At 47.5% G+C, this 13,561-nt stretch overlaps 1 protein-coding gene across 1 annotated transcript; it reads left to right on the forward strand.

Moving 5' to 3' along the window:
• The first annotated feature begins 2,235 nt into the window (after nucleotides 1-2,235).
• On the forward strand, nucleotides 2,236-7,769 carry KRT1 (keratin 1). Its single transcript, XM_026000045.2, has 9 exons — nucleotides 2,236-2,893; nucleotides 3,912-4,126; nucleotides 4,456-4,516; nucleotides 4,937-5,032; nucleotides 5,202-5,366; nucleotides 5,497-5,622; nucleotides 6,143-6,363; nucleotides 6,821-6,855; nucleotides 6,947-7,769. The coding sequence occupies exons 1-9, from the start codon at nucleotides 2,300-2,302 to the stop codon at nucleotides 7,291-7,293; spliced, it is 1,860 nt and encodes a 619-aa protein (XP_025855830.2). The 5' UTR covers nucleotides 2,236-2,299; the 3' UTR covers nucleotides 7,294-7,769.
• The last annotated feature ends 5,792 nt before the right edge of the window (nucleotides 7,770-13,561 follow it).

A 13,561-nucleotide genomic window follows, 5' to 3' on the forward strand; every position in this document is an offset into this window, starting at 1 on the left:
TCATTCCTACTTAGGAACAAGATCTGGATTACTCATTCCCCGTATCAATGGCCGGTTTAGCAGCCCGAGGAGGTTAGCGATAGGAGTTAGGACAGAGTCCCAGACAATAGTGTCACGAAGATGAAGGGCGAGAAGGGGATCAGGAGAGAGGTCAGGGGCACTTTCTGGAGGAGAGTGTGTGCAAAAACTGTGGGAAAAGAGGAGGGACGAGGCTCAGCAGTGACACGGGGCTGGGGAGGGCTGACGCGCAGCTCTGCGGCTTTAGAAGCACAGGGCGCCCAGCCTGCAGGGGCTCACAGGCTCCCCTTCCCCCGTGTGTCTTGTGTCCCACAAGCCTGTGATATAGGACTCAGAGCTGCGCAGAGCCAGCTGAACTAGCACTGGCTTTCCACCGGGTCTTCGATTCTACGTTCACGTGCAAGTGTGGGGAGCAGGCCGGGCTTCTACGGAGTCTTGGAACCGAGGACTGTGTGGGTTTCAGGTCCTTCCAGATCTCAACACCACTTCTGTGGATTAAGATTGATCACAGAGCCCCCCACCCCGCCCCCGGGAGAGCCCCTGGGGCTTCCTGGCCAGTCGCCGTGCAGTTCGGCCACTCTTGCACCTGGAGGGAAGCAAAATCTCCCCACTGAACTCTGTGCCCGCAATCTCCCCTTCTTTGAGTGAGTTGAGGCACTTTGCAAGTGCTTGCATGTGCCCGGGACCAAGGATCCACGGGGTTAGAACGGGCCTGGGCCTTCGGAGCTCTCTGCGGGGGAAGCTGCCTGAGTGCCTGGCTTTACATGCAGTGGCCAGCACACCCCAAGTCATTGCCATGATGTCCTACAACATGCTGGTTAGCATCCTGCACACTGTCACTCAGCATCCTCAGTTCAACTCCCCACCATGCCCCTTACCATCTTTGTGAACTTGAGCTTAGATACCTCAGTTTCCCTGTTTTAAAAATGGGCAGCATAGGGATGTTGGGTGGCTCAGCGGTTGAGCGTCTGCCTTGGGCTCAGGGCATGACCCTGGAGTCCCGGGATCGAGTCCCCCATCGGGCTCCCTGCGTGGAGCCTGCTTCTCCCTCTGCCTGTGTCTCTACCTCTCTCTCTGTGTCTCTCATGAATAAATAAATAAAATCTTTTAAAAAAAATGGGCGGCATAATAGCATCCGTCTCAGAGTTGCTGTGAAAATGAGATAGGTGGACACATACACAGCTGCAGAACAGGGCCTGGTACCGAGCCAGTTTTTCACACGTCTTAGCTGTTACGCCTGTTCCTATTGCAAACTACTATTACTATTGTCGGGAAAGTTTTAATCTCTCGGATCAGGCTTTCCAGGCTTGCACCATTGTCCTCCCTTCCCAATCTGTTTCTCCACATCATCTGGTGTCAGGCCTGAAGCCCCAGTGAAGCCTCACCTCCACTCCTTTGCTTTACAAAATGTGTGGACTAGGCTCGACCTGTTACCTCCCAGCTCTAGGCTTTTCCCACTGGCATTTGCATGCCTTGCATTGAACTAGTTTCCTTTTGCTGGTGTCTCTGTCTCCCGCCCCTGCCTGTCTTTGAGGAAAAGGAACCACTAGCAAACTGAGAAAAGAACATGTCTTTCCCTCTGGCCCTTCCAGAGCACCTGTCAATCCACCATGTTCTCCACCAGTGTTTCTTCCTATAATATTAACGCACACGCTTGTCAAGGTTACATGCAGTAAAAAAAAAAAAAAAAAAAAAAAAAAAAAGTTCTTTTAATTTTTCACCTATTAAAGCTCTTACTCTGGGTCAGGAGATAGGACTTGGTGAGCTCTGGGCTCTAGGGAGCAGTCTCAGAAATGGGCTGGAGAATTCCTCCTCCGATTTGAGCGTGGAGAATGGTCCCTGCCAGGGCCTGAGGGGACAGTAGCAGCTTACTAAGGCAAGGCAAGAATAGGAACACACGTATCTCTGTGACAGGAGATTATGAAATCCTACCAAGAAGCACCAGGTGGCAGATGCAGGGTCCTATTTTCCCAAAGTCACAAGCAGTTGAAGAGAGATTTCTGTCTGATAAAATGATTGCCACACGAGCGATCTTGCACACACAGCAACTTTGAGCGCTATCCTGGGAGCTAGGTGTGTAGTGTTTATCGTATTGTTGAGGCTCGTAAAAATCTTGTATGGCTGCCGGCAAGCCAAACCCCTGACAGGCTCTGCGTCCCGCTGACTCGAGGACCAAGCCCAAGAGAGCTCTCTGTATATAAGGGACAGTCTCTGTGCTTGGGGTAGAGGAGTGTGAGCTCCTTTCCTTTCCCGACTTTGCTCCAACTCTCTCCAAGGCAGCATGAGTCGACACTTTAGTTCCAGGTCTGGGTTCCGGAGCGGAGGGGGCTTCAGCTCTGGCTCTGCCGGGGTGGTCAGCTTCCAGCGCAGGACCACTAGCAGCTCTGTGCGCCACAGCGGAGGAGGTGGCGGGAGATTTTCAGGAGGAAGATGCGGAGGCGGTGGTGGAGGGGGTGCTGGTGGCGGTGGGTTTGGAAGTCGAAGTCTTGTCAACCTTGGTGGCAGTAAAAGCATCTCCATAAGTGTGGCCGGAGGAGGAGGTGGACGTGGTGGTTTTGGTGGTGGCTATGGTGGCGGTGGCTTTGGGGGTGGTGGTTTTGGTGGTGGCTCTGGAGGTTTTGGCCTTGGAGGTGGTTTTGGTGGAGGTGGTTTTGGTGGAGGCGGCTTTGGTGGAGGCGGTTTTGGTGGAGGTGGTTTTGGCGGAGGTAGTTTTGGGCCTGTCTGCCCCCCTGGTGGCATACAGGAAGTCACCATCAACCAGAGCCTTCTCCAACCCCTCAATGTGGAGATTGACCCTGAGATCCAAAAAGTGAAGACTCGAGAAAGGGAGCAAATCAAGTCACTCAACAACCAATTCGCCTCCTTCATTGACAAGGTGAGTTTATCTGCTCAGTGTCCATTTGAGATTCCTTAGGTTTCAGCCTCAAGTTTCTACTTGGGTATTTTGTGGAGTTGTCTTTTGGGGGTTGTGTTAGAAGTATTCTTGTGAATGATTTTATTGACTAGACTCTCTTGAACAAAAAGGTCTGTCTGTGGTCTACGTAAGCGTGGGTCAGTGCGTTATCCTCTTGAAGTGTTTTTGCATTCAGCTCTTGGGACCTACATGTGGCGAACCAAGGCAATAGAAATGGGGCTAACCTAGCTTTCTAGGGTGCGAACGAGAGCTCTGGAAAGGTCTTCCTAACCATAAAAAGGGAGCTGAGGGTGAGCAGAGTGCACTGTGATGTTGTAGCAGAAAGGATGTAGTGAGTCAGCACCAAACATCTTTTGCTTTCAGGAGAGGAGCTCTGCTCTCTGAAAATTTTACAGCGGCACCAGGTTTTTTACACTTATATTCTGAGTATCTGCTCTGGAAAGACATGCAAACCATTTCTTAGTTTTTGCTTAATCCTCAATAATGTCAACTCAAAGTCATCCACAATAGATTTTAAATTCAATTTTGGATTTCCTCAACATACTCCTGAGTGTGTGCATGCTCAGGGAATGCATACGACTGTTTATGGTAATCTACCTAAAAAAAATTTGAAAGGCAAATCTCTTAAGTATCATGTATCTATTTCAAGTGTAATTGCAGTAATTTTGTAAAGGGTTTTGCTGTTTGGTATTTGATTAGTTACTCCCTTTGAAATTTCCAGCTGCGACAGTACTATCATTGCTCTTCTCAGGGAAATGAAAGCTTCTGTGAATTAACAGTGGGTTAGATTTTGTTATTGAAAAGTGATGCCAACTTGTCTTCTTCTTCCTATTTCTCTAGCATGGCCAGGAAAACAGGACTTGAAAGAACAAGTTCTTTTCCCAATGAGCATGGGTCTTACCGGGTGGTAGTCTGTGGCACTCAGCGGCCAGCGTTCTCCGTCTCTGCACCAGTAGTTAATGGGGGCTTGTGTTCTCAGGTGCGGTTCCTGGAGCAGCAGAACCAGGTGCTGCAAACAAAATGGGAGCTGCTGCAGCAGGTAGACACCTCCACTCGGACCCACAGTTTAGAGCCCTACTTTGAAAACTACATCAGCAATCTTAGAAGGAGAGTGGACCAACTGAAGAGTGACCAGTCTCGGATGGATTCGGAATTAAAGAACATGCAGGACCTGGTGGAAGATTACCGGAACAAGTAAGGAGGACTGGCCAGGCAATCCTTGACTTTTGTTCTAAAATATTTCCAGAAACTGGCAGGCTAAGACTATAAGTCTTAAGCTAAGACAGTAGGTAGCTAGTACTATCTTTTCTTAGGCTAGAGGTCAATTTGGCATTTTCAGAATTCTCCCTCTTCTCAAAAACTAGAAATAGCTTAGCAGTTTTATTGCTTGGAAGGAAGGGGTGGCCAAGCTGTCTTAGACTAGTAACAGGAGGCAATGACAGGTGATGCCAATCTCAGTCTGGGACGCTGAACTTCAGGTCTCACCTTCTCTTAATACCCAAATCCTTCTGATTTCCTTGCAGGTATGAGGATGAGATAAACAAGAGGACAAATGCAGAAAATGAATTTGTGACCATCAAGAAGGTGAGCAAATCTGTAGGGGGGACTTCACATCTGAAATAAAGAATGGAAGAAGGTCTCCAATTACTAAGGAGAAGGAAGTCATGATGTGGAGAATCCGGTGGGGGGGGGCCTGATGAACAGCCGAATAGAGCTTTCCCCCTACATTATCATAGACCTGGGTTTATCCAGGCCCTCTGCTTCTCCAGTTCTCTCAACCCTTCATGGAGGAGGTGAGGAGACAAGTTCTCAGCAACTCAGGCGAGCTGTCCTGTGATTGCGATTCTAAGGGATGGGGCAGTCTAGAGCTTGTGATCCACTTGGGGTAGGAAGGTGTGGAGGAGACTCCAAACACCTTGTTCTACTTGGAGAAACCCCTTATAGCTGGTGAGAGGAACTTGCCCTGGGAAGAACGTGACTTTATGATGTCCATTGTTCCTCTAGGATGTGGATGCTGCTTTTATGAACAAGGTGGACCTTCAGGCCAAGGTTGACAACTTGCAGCAGGAAATTGACTTCCTCACAACACTCTACCAGGCAGTAAGTCTTCTGCTTGCAACCACATTTGCCCAAAAGGACAGCCTTTGAGCCTGCGCCCATCCCTATCCAGAAAAACAAAGATACATCTTCCATGTCCTGACTCCTCCTGCTGTCTAAGTTGTGTTTTGTTTTAGCACCGTAAGAGTTGCTGATCTATTGTGTGTTGCAGGAACTGTCCCAGATGCAGACTCAAATCAGCGAAACCAATGTCATCCTGTCCATGGACAACAACCGCAGCCTGGACCTGGACAGCATCATCTCTGAGGTCAAAGCCCAGTATGAGGAGATCGCCCAGAAGAGCAAGGCTGAGGCCGAGGCGCTGTACCAGACCAAGGTGAAGGAGTTGAATGTCTAGCCAGTTTTCCTGAAATGTCTGGTCTTGCTGTCCAGTGTTTTCTCTTCTACTTGTACGTGTGAGCCACGGTGTGCTGCCATATGTAATTGACTTGATCCACCATCTTTAGTATGAAGAGCTCCAGATAACCGCTGGTAAACATGGGGACAATCTGAAAAGTACAAAGATGGAGATTTCAGAGCTCAACCGGGTGGCCCAGAGACTTCGATCCGAAATTGATAGTGTCAAGAAGCAGGTACTTGTTCTCGCCTTCTACTGCTCAGCTAGCTACATGGCATTGGAGAGGGAGGCTCAGGTAACTGGGGGACACCTTCCTAATGTTGAATCTGGCAAACCCCTCCAAGTCTTGGGTGATTATTCTGGTTTCCACAATTCAGCTGCCATGCTGGGTTCTCTTCAGGGAAACTTGTGAAAATGACCTAGCTGAGAAATGGATGTGATGATCATGAGTGATCAAGGCCATGATGCAAAGACGTGGTAAGGGAGAGGAAAGGCAGCCAGGAGGTTTCAGGGTAGGCATTTAGAAGAATGTCAGGTCTGTAAAGGGTGGAGAACCCTCAAGTCAGGGCCGGGAGAGGCTGCTGCATTCCCTTTGAGGCTTTTAAAGAAAGTCAATGCAATGATGTGCTATCCAGAGGCATGAGCTGGTGATTCTATTGGACCCACTGGGGTAGACAGAAGACTCTGAGACAAGAAGGCCAGGGTGGGATTAGGTGATAGGAGAGTGTGTAATGTGTGAGCTTCTTCTCTCTCAGATCTCCGCGCTACAGCAGTCCATCAGTGATGCTGAGCAGCGTGGTGAGAATGCCCTCAAAGACGCCCAGAGCAAGCTGGCCGAGCTGGAAGATGCCCTGCAGAAGGCCAAGGAGGACATGGCCCGCCTGCTGCGTGACTACCAGGAGCTGATGAACACCAAACTGGCCCTGGATATGGAGATTGCCACCTACAGAACCCTTCTGGAAGGAGAGGAAAGCAGGTGAGGACAGAACCCTGGGCGGTTTGGCCACTTCTCTCGGTCCTTCCAGCTGTCCAGCATGTAACTGAGGGACAGCCGCTTGTTCTGGGTGTGGGGAAAGTACATAGAGCAGGAGGAAAGACTCCGTTTCACTTTGGGTCCCTACTTAGTTTGGAGGGCTACAGCGTCTCTACCAAGTGCTTTGAGAAGCAGTAATTTATTCTCCATCTGGGCTGGCTCAGATGTCACCTGGCCTAGAAGTCAATGGCCCTGTTGAGTTAACCTGCACCCCTGCAAGACTCTTGTCTGCTTTCTATGGAGATTTCTCCCTGTTTGCGTCCCCTCTGAGAAGATGGCAGAGGTTTGGGAGGCCCAGTGGACTGGATCAAGTGGGTAGGAGGAGCCCCAAATCTGAGGTGGCTGAGGGGCTTTGTGCTGCTGGAGAGTCAGGAGGGATTTGCTTTTCTTCCTCCTACAGGATGTCCGGAGAGTGTGCCCCGAACGTGAGCGTGTGTAAGTACAAGCCGCTTTCTCAGGGCCGCGTGCAGGTTTTGCTGGGTTGGAAAGGGAGTTGGGTTGACAATAACTGACTGTCCCCTTGCAGCTGTGAACACCAGCCACACCACCATCAGTGGAGGCGGTGGCCGAGGAGGCGGCGGTTTCGGCTCTGGAGGCGGCGGCGGCGGCTACGGTGGTGGCAGTTATGGCTCTGGAGGTGGCAGCTACGGCTCCGGAGGTGGCGGCGGTGGCAGCTACGGCTCCGGAGGTGGCGGCGGCGGCGGCTACGGCTCCAGTAGCAGCAGTGGGGGCCACAGAGGAGGCTCTGGAGGGGGCAGCCGGTCCGGCGGGAGCTCCGGGGGCCGGGGATCCAGCTCTGGGGGCATCAAGACCTCTAGTGGCAGTTCCAGCGTGAAGTTTGTTTCCACCAGCTATTCCAGAGCAGTCAGATAAAGAGGTGTCCCCTATCCTGTTAGCTCTCCCTCTCCATCACTTCCAAATATGCTTGGCAAGACCAAGGTCAGTTGCCCCAGCCTCACTGGAGAAAAGAGCTATCCCCCGAGTTCCCCAGCTCTTTCCTTTCTTCTCTGCTTCCCCAAGAAGTTTTTAGATCAGTGGCAATCTCAGTCTCTCTGGCTACGACCCTGCTTTGTGCTTTGCCTGAGAAACAGTTCACCAATCATGGCTACACACATTACATTTCAAAGCACCTCCTTAAGTCAGCTCGATGAGGGCTGCTTAGAACCACAGCTTCTTTGCTGTGTGCATAGAGCACATGCTCTGGACACTCCTTCGTATCCGGTTTCTTGGAGCAAGCTCTGTGTTGCTTTGGTTTTGTACAAAAGGTGTGAGCAAGTTGATTGTCTTTTGTGGAGAGATCTTAAACTTCTGCTTCCTTGTATTGCTGCAATAAACTGCATTTGAAATTATCTCTAAGTCTCAATCTCCTTTGTTCATAGCCCTGTCTGTCCTGCATGGGTGCTTTGTGGGAGGGAAAGAAGACCTCAGAGCCACATGGTATATGGAGGAGTTGGTACACATGAAAATGATGGGCAAGATGGGGAGGCTGGTTAGGCATCATTCGACTTTAAGCATTTGACGAATGAATGGATAAAGAAGATGTGGTTTATGTATACAATGGAATATTCCTCAGCCATTAGAAATGGCAAATACCCACCATTTGCTTCGACGTGGATGGAACTGGAGCGTATGATGCTGAGTGAAATAAGTCAATCGGAGAAGGACAAACATTATATGGTCTCATTCATTTGGGGAATATAAATAATAGTGAAAGGGAATAGAGGGGAAGGGAGTAGAAATGGGTAGGAAATATCAGAAAGGGAGACAGAACATGGAAGACTCCTAACTCTGGGAAACGAACTAGGGGTGGTGGAAGGGGAGGAGGGCAGGAGGTGGGGGTGACTGGGTGGCGGGCACTGAGGTGGGCACTTGATGGGATGAGCACTGGGTGTTATCCTGTATGTTGGCAAATTGAACACCAAAAAAAAATAAATTTATTATTAAAAAAATTAAGCATTTGACAGTTAAATGTAACGCGCTTTTTCCCAAAGTGTGCAGACATCATGAAGAAATGGAGAGACTTGAATATTCTTCTGAGAAGCTTTTATTCATCTGAGGAGTCTTTCTTGGAAAGGGCAGAGGGCAAGCAGTTTGGGAAGGAGGAGTTTGGCATTGAGAAGAGAGGAAAGTAGGCCATGGAAAAGTAATTGTGTGCAACAATCAGTGATGCGAGGGGTCTGGGTAACACAGAGTCAGCAGCTGCTACGGCCAGAATGCAGACTTTGGCTGGGGAGCTCAAGAACCCCCAGTGAACAGCTAGATATCCATTTCCCCTCTTTCAGGCCCCTACCCAGAGCTCTGTTTAATCTAAAAAGTTCAGTCATGCGACTATAGCTCATACTTGTGAAGTAGTACAACAGGAAAATAAAGTGATCAAAAGCATGGGCAACTGGACTTAGATATGCTTGGGTTTGGATCTTACCACCACCATTTACTAGCTCTGTGGTAATGTGCAAGTTACAGACCCCTCCGTAGCTCAGTTTTATTATCTCTAAGATGGGGACGATGATGCCTTCCTTGTGGGAAATATTGTAAGCACTGAATGAGATGATGAATGATTTAGCACATGGTAAGCACCTGGTAAGTGCCACTTTTGATAATAATGCGGCTGTTGCTGCTGATCTGGCTATGGTAACATTGCTTGTTGGCCTCTAGATCAGTAGCTACTTGATCTAAAGACCAATGAACACCAGCTTCCAGGGTGTTCTGTGACCATGAAAAAGTCAACTTTCCTAAAGATCCATTTTCTTAACTTCCGATTGGGAAAAGTCTTCTTAGCTCCAGTGTCAACCCAAACTGAAAAGAATAAAGAAAGTGTAGATCAACAAGAGTATTATGTAAAGTTGACAATTTGGTCAACTGTATCTCTCCTCTCAAATCCTGCCTGGACTGATGTGAAAGTCAGAGAAGCCTTATGGTGGGTAAAAAGAACAAACTTCAATTCAGAGAAACTGGGTTTAAGCCACCACAATATTTAAGGGGCAGGCTAAGGAAAATAATCCATAGCCCACTGGATGTGTGGATCCTTGGACAAATCACTTGGCCATTCCGAGTTTCACTTGTCTTGTAGGTGAAATGGGGGTGAGACTGTTTGCTTCTGGACATCAAAAGGATAAAATACACAACGTGAAATGTTTTGTGAACTGCGAATGTGTTATACAGAAGTAGTTAAATGAAATTAAAAGGCAAAGGCGAAGAAGTAGAAGTAGACAGCTGGCTGTCAAGGCCACCAAGGAGGGAAGTGCCTTTGCATGGTCACTGCGGCCCAGTGACAGCTCTGTAGTGACATAGAATTGATCTTGTTAATGCACCCAATTTGAATCTTCTCCTGGGGACTAATATTTGTGAAGCAAACACACAAGTGATGGATGTATAAACCATAGTGCCCATGTATTAGTTTGTGACATATTTAGTGTCTGAAATACCAGAGTTACCCATCCTGTTATTAAGATATCAAGGAAACTGAGTTAGTCAGAACAGGTGGCTTGGTTCTTGTCGCTTTAGAACAACGGGAGTTGAGTGGCCTTGAAGGAGATGGTTTGTTTTCCTCCATGGGAGAGAAGACTTCTGGGGCCACCAGATATAACACCTGGGATACTACTGAGTGAATGGACCCATGAGAATGTTCTAGTACTCTGGCACACACTTTCTAACTCCTTTCTTACATTACAACTTTCTTTAGTTACATTTTACATTGAAGATACTCTTGTTCATCTTGTTTGGACTTGGGTTTTCTTGGTAAGGTCAGATATGAAACAGAGACCCTACAATTTACAGTGAAACTTATCAAAACCTGTCAGGTCACAGGACTAAATGAAAACCACGTGTAGGTCAGTACACAATGAAGAATTAAATTGAAAAATACGAAGTGCCAAAGTGCATTAGCACTAGAGAGATAGCAGAGGAAAGATCTGGGATTCCATTCAGTTCAGCAAACAGCTCCTGCACACATACTGTGTGTCAGGGACAAGGCCACACACTTGGGGATACTATGATGAATGACACATGGCTCTTGCTATCAAAGAGCTCAGAGGCTTGGGTAATGGGGTGTATGCGAATGTGCAGTTACAATGCACCCAACCCGTGTGATGATAAAAACACATATAAGGTGTAGAAAGGTACACATGAAGGGTGCATGGTAGGGTTTTAGAGGATAAACAAGAGTTTGTTGGGCAGACCAGGCAGGCAAAGACATGACGGCAGAGAAGGATACTCCAGACAGAAGAAATAATATGGGTAAAGACATGGAAGAATGAAATTACATGGAGTGTGTGATCATCTGGAGGAGCATGAAGTTAGTGACAAGAGGTAAGGGTGAAAGCTTCATCGTATCCACTCAGAAAGGACCTTCCTTGTAGGCACCAAAGGAGTCCGGACTCTAGTCTGTGGGTCAGAGGTTCTCAGATGGGGTTTTGGACCTATGGGCTTATTGCAACCTACTATATACTGGGACGATGGGAGAGAGGGAGACGAAGGGGTTGTTTTCCTGCTGGTGGAATAAGAGTTGAGCACGGACCATAGTTTGTCTTGTACTTAAGTATTCTGTGAGAAATCTGGTCAGCCTGTGGGAGATCTGCTCATGGAAATGCCATTTTTTTTTCAGGGACTTCGGGTCTGAAATAGTTATTATAGGTGAGAAGGAGCCAGTGAAGGGATTTAATAGGAGCCTTGTATGGTCAGATGGATATTTTAAAGAAATCACTCAGGCCAGATTGGAGGGGACCATACTAGAGTAGGAAGACTTGACAGGGAATGATTGCAAGGCTGAGGACAAAAGATGATAAAGTTTTATACCTTAAGTTCAGGTCCTTAGAGGTGGGTGGGTGGCCAGAAATGAGGGTGAGGATTTGCATTCCACCGGTAGTTAGGATTCAGATCATTAGGACTTGGTGATGGATTGGGGATGGGTGGCGCAAAGGGAAGAGTTGAGGATGGCTCCACATTTCTGGCTTGGGTAATGACAGATAATGTAGCAAGAGGTCTGGTGCAGGAAAATGATGAGTTAGTTCTTTTGAGGTGCCTCCCCTCTATCCATGTAATCACTGGAGCTAGAGGCGTAAACTGAACTTCAGTGAAGTCTGAAAGTTGAACTACGAGATAATTCAGGAAGAAGGGGTGGAGGGAAACTTGCTGAGAACATGGAGTAGGAAAGTAAAAACAGATATGGGAGGCGCTTGCTCAAAAGGAGAAAATGTAAAGGCCATGAGACCAGACATAATTCTTCAGGGGCTCTCCAGCCAAGACAGGGGGGTGCCCCAGATCTAGTGATGACCTCTCAAAATCTTACACTCCCATATTTCATCCTTGGGTACATCCAGTGTGGATTTATTGCTTGGTGCTTATACAAGTAATAATATTCAGGAGGATGGAAATCTACAAGTAAAACCCCTAAGCCCCGCCACTGAGTCCTTTCTCTGTGGCCACCGTAGGTTCTTGGGCATCCTTCCAAAGGTGTGTGCATATGCATATGCAAACAAAGACATACCTATGTATTTATTCTCTTATCTCAGAGGTCCTGCCACCCTGGCTTCCCCCTGACTCCCCACCAGACTTGACTGTCTCCGTTGGGATTTGAACTGCATGTTCTTCAGCAGATAAGCATTTTGGAATCTGGCTGTGGCCTCTGCCTGTGACACAGCTTATGAGCCAAGTCCAGCCTTTTGCCCTTACCCTGCCTGCATACAGCTCCTCTCCCTGGCTCTCCACCCATGTGTCTCACTCCTAATGTTTCAGCCAGAGGGACAGGATCCTTCCCTTGGCCCCTGGAGCTCCCTTTGGGCCACTCTTCTTCTTTGAATGGTCACAGTGTCACAGCCATCAGTTCAGTGACCAGTCTTCCAAAGTTCTAAACTGGCCAAAGTTTCTTCCCATAACTGTGTGGCTTGAACACAGCCACATCCCCAAAAGAGTTCTGAGACTCATCTAACTCTGACGAAGAATGGCCCCTCTACCTTCTCCCCTCCCCACACACCAAGTGCCTCTTCCCCTATGATTCCAGGCCTCAGACAACCATCTAGTGCCCGTGGGAAAACAGCAGAATCCAGGAACTCTGCCTGCAACCTCTCAGGTCCTAGTTCAGATTAGCTCAATTCTATCCCCATTCTCTCCCTTGAGGGAGGGTCTTCACTAGTCTCAGGGGCTATTCACTAACCCTTGGGAGAGAAAATTCAAAATATGATCTTCATCCAGAGCGTATGGCTTTATATGGAATTTTAGGAACCAAAACCTCCCCGGACAGTCTTTATCAGAATGGGGACCTTCTATTGGTGCCTTGGAGGGGCTATGAGGAAATCTCATTCAACTACTCTGCTCTATCAAAAACATGCACAGAAATTTTTAACAGAGGCTTTATGGGCATTGATAAAAGTATACTTTGAAAAGGAATATTCTTTCTTTAGGTCACTTATTCTAAAGATATCAGTCTCACTGCTTTCAGTTTTATAACAGAAATTAAAATAGCACCCCTTTACTGTCAGGAAAAGAGAAGCATAGATGGTAAACTTTGCTATTACATGTAATTAAAAGAAATCGGCACAGTGCCCTCACTGCAATATAAAGGAGACAGAAAAAGGAAAAAACCTAGTGATCGTATCATCTGTATTTCACTTTAAATTCTCAGACAGGACTCTATTAGAAAACATAACGAAGCATTAGATGTTTGTGCTGACAGCTGGAATCGCCATGTGTCCATCCAGCTACAAATACAGGCCTACGCAGGTCTGCCACGCTGGCAATCTAGGTAAATACTATGAGCAGCGCTGCCATTGACCAACACGATTTTCCGAAAAGGTGAAAATTCCTGTAAGCTTTCTAATGAAAAGAAAATACAGTTTTCTCTTGATTTACACAGCTGTTGCATTCCTCAAAAACCCAGTTGTTGAGACCAGAAAGCTGAGTAAAACCACTTAGTGTGTATATGGGATATGGAGTCCAGTTCTGGGCTGAGTGGGGCATTCAAAATTTCTTTCTTTCTTTCTTTCTTTCTTTCTTTCTTTCTTTCTTTCTTTCTTTCTTTCTTTTTCTTTCTCCTCTCTCTCTCTTTCTTTCTTTTTGGTGCAAAATGGTGGTTTTATTAAAGCACGGGGGACAGGACCTGTGGGAAGAAAGAGCTGCTGTCAGTACTGTTGCTTTAGGACACTTT

Source organism: Vulpes vulpes, chromosome 8, assembly GCF_048418805.1.
Source record: "Vulpes vulpes isolate BD-2025 chromosome 8, VulVul3, whole genome shotgun sequence".
NCBI lineage: Eukaryota > Metazoa > Chordata > Mammalia > Carnivora > Canidae > Vulpes > Vulpes vulpes.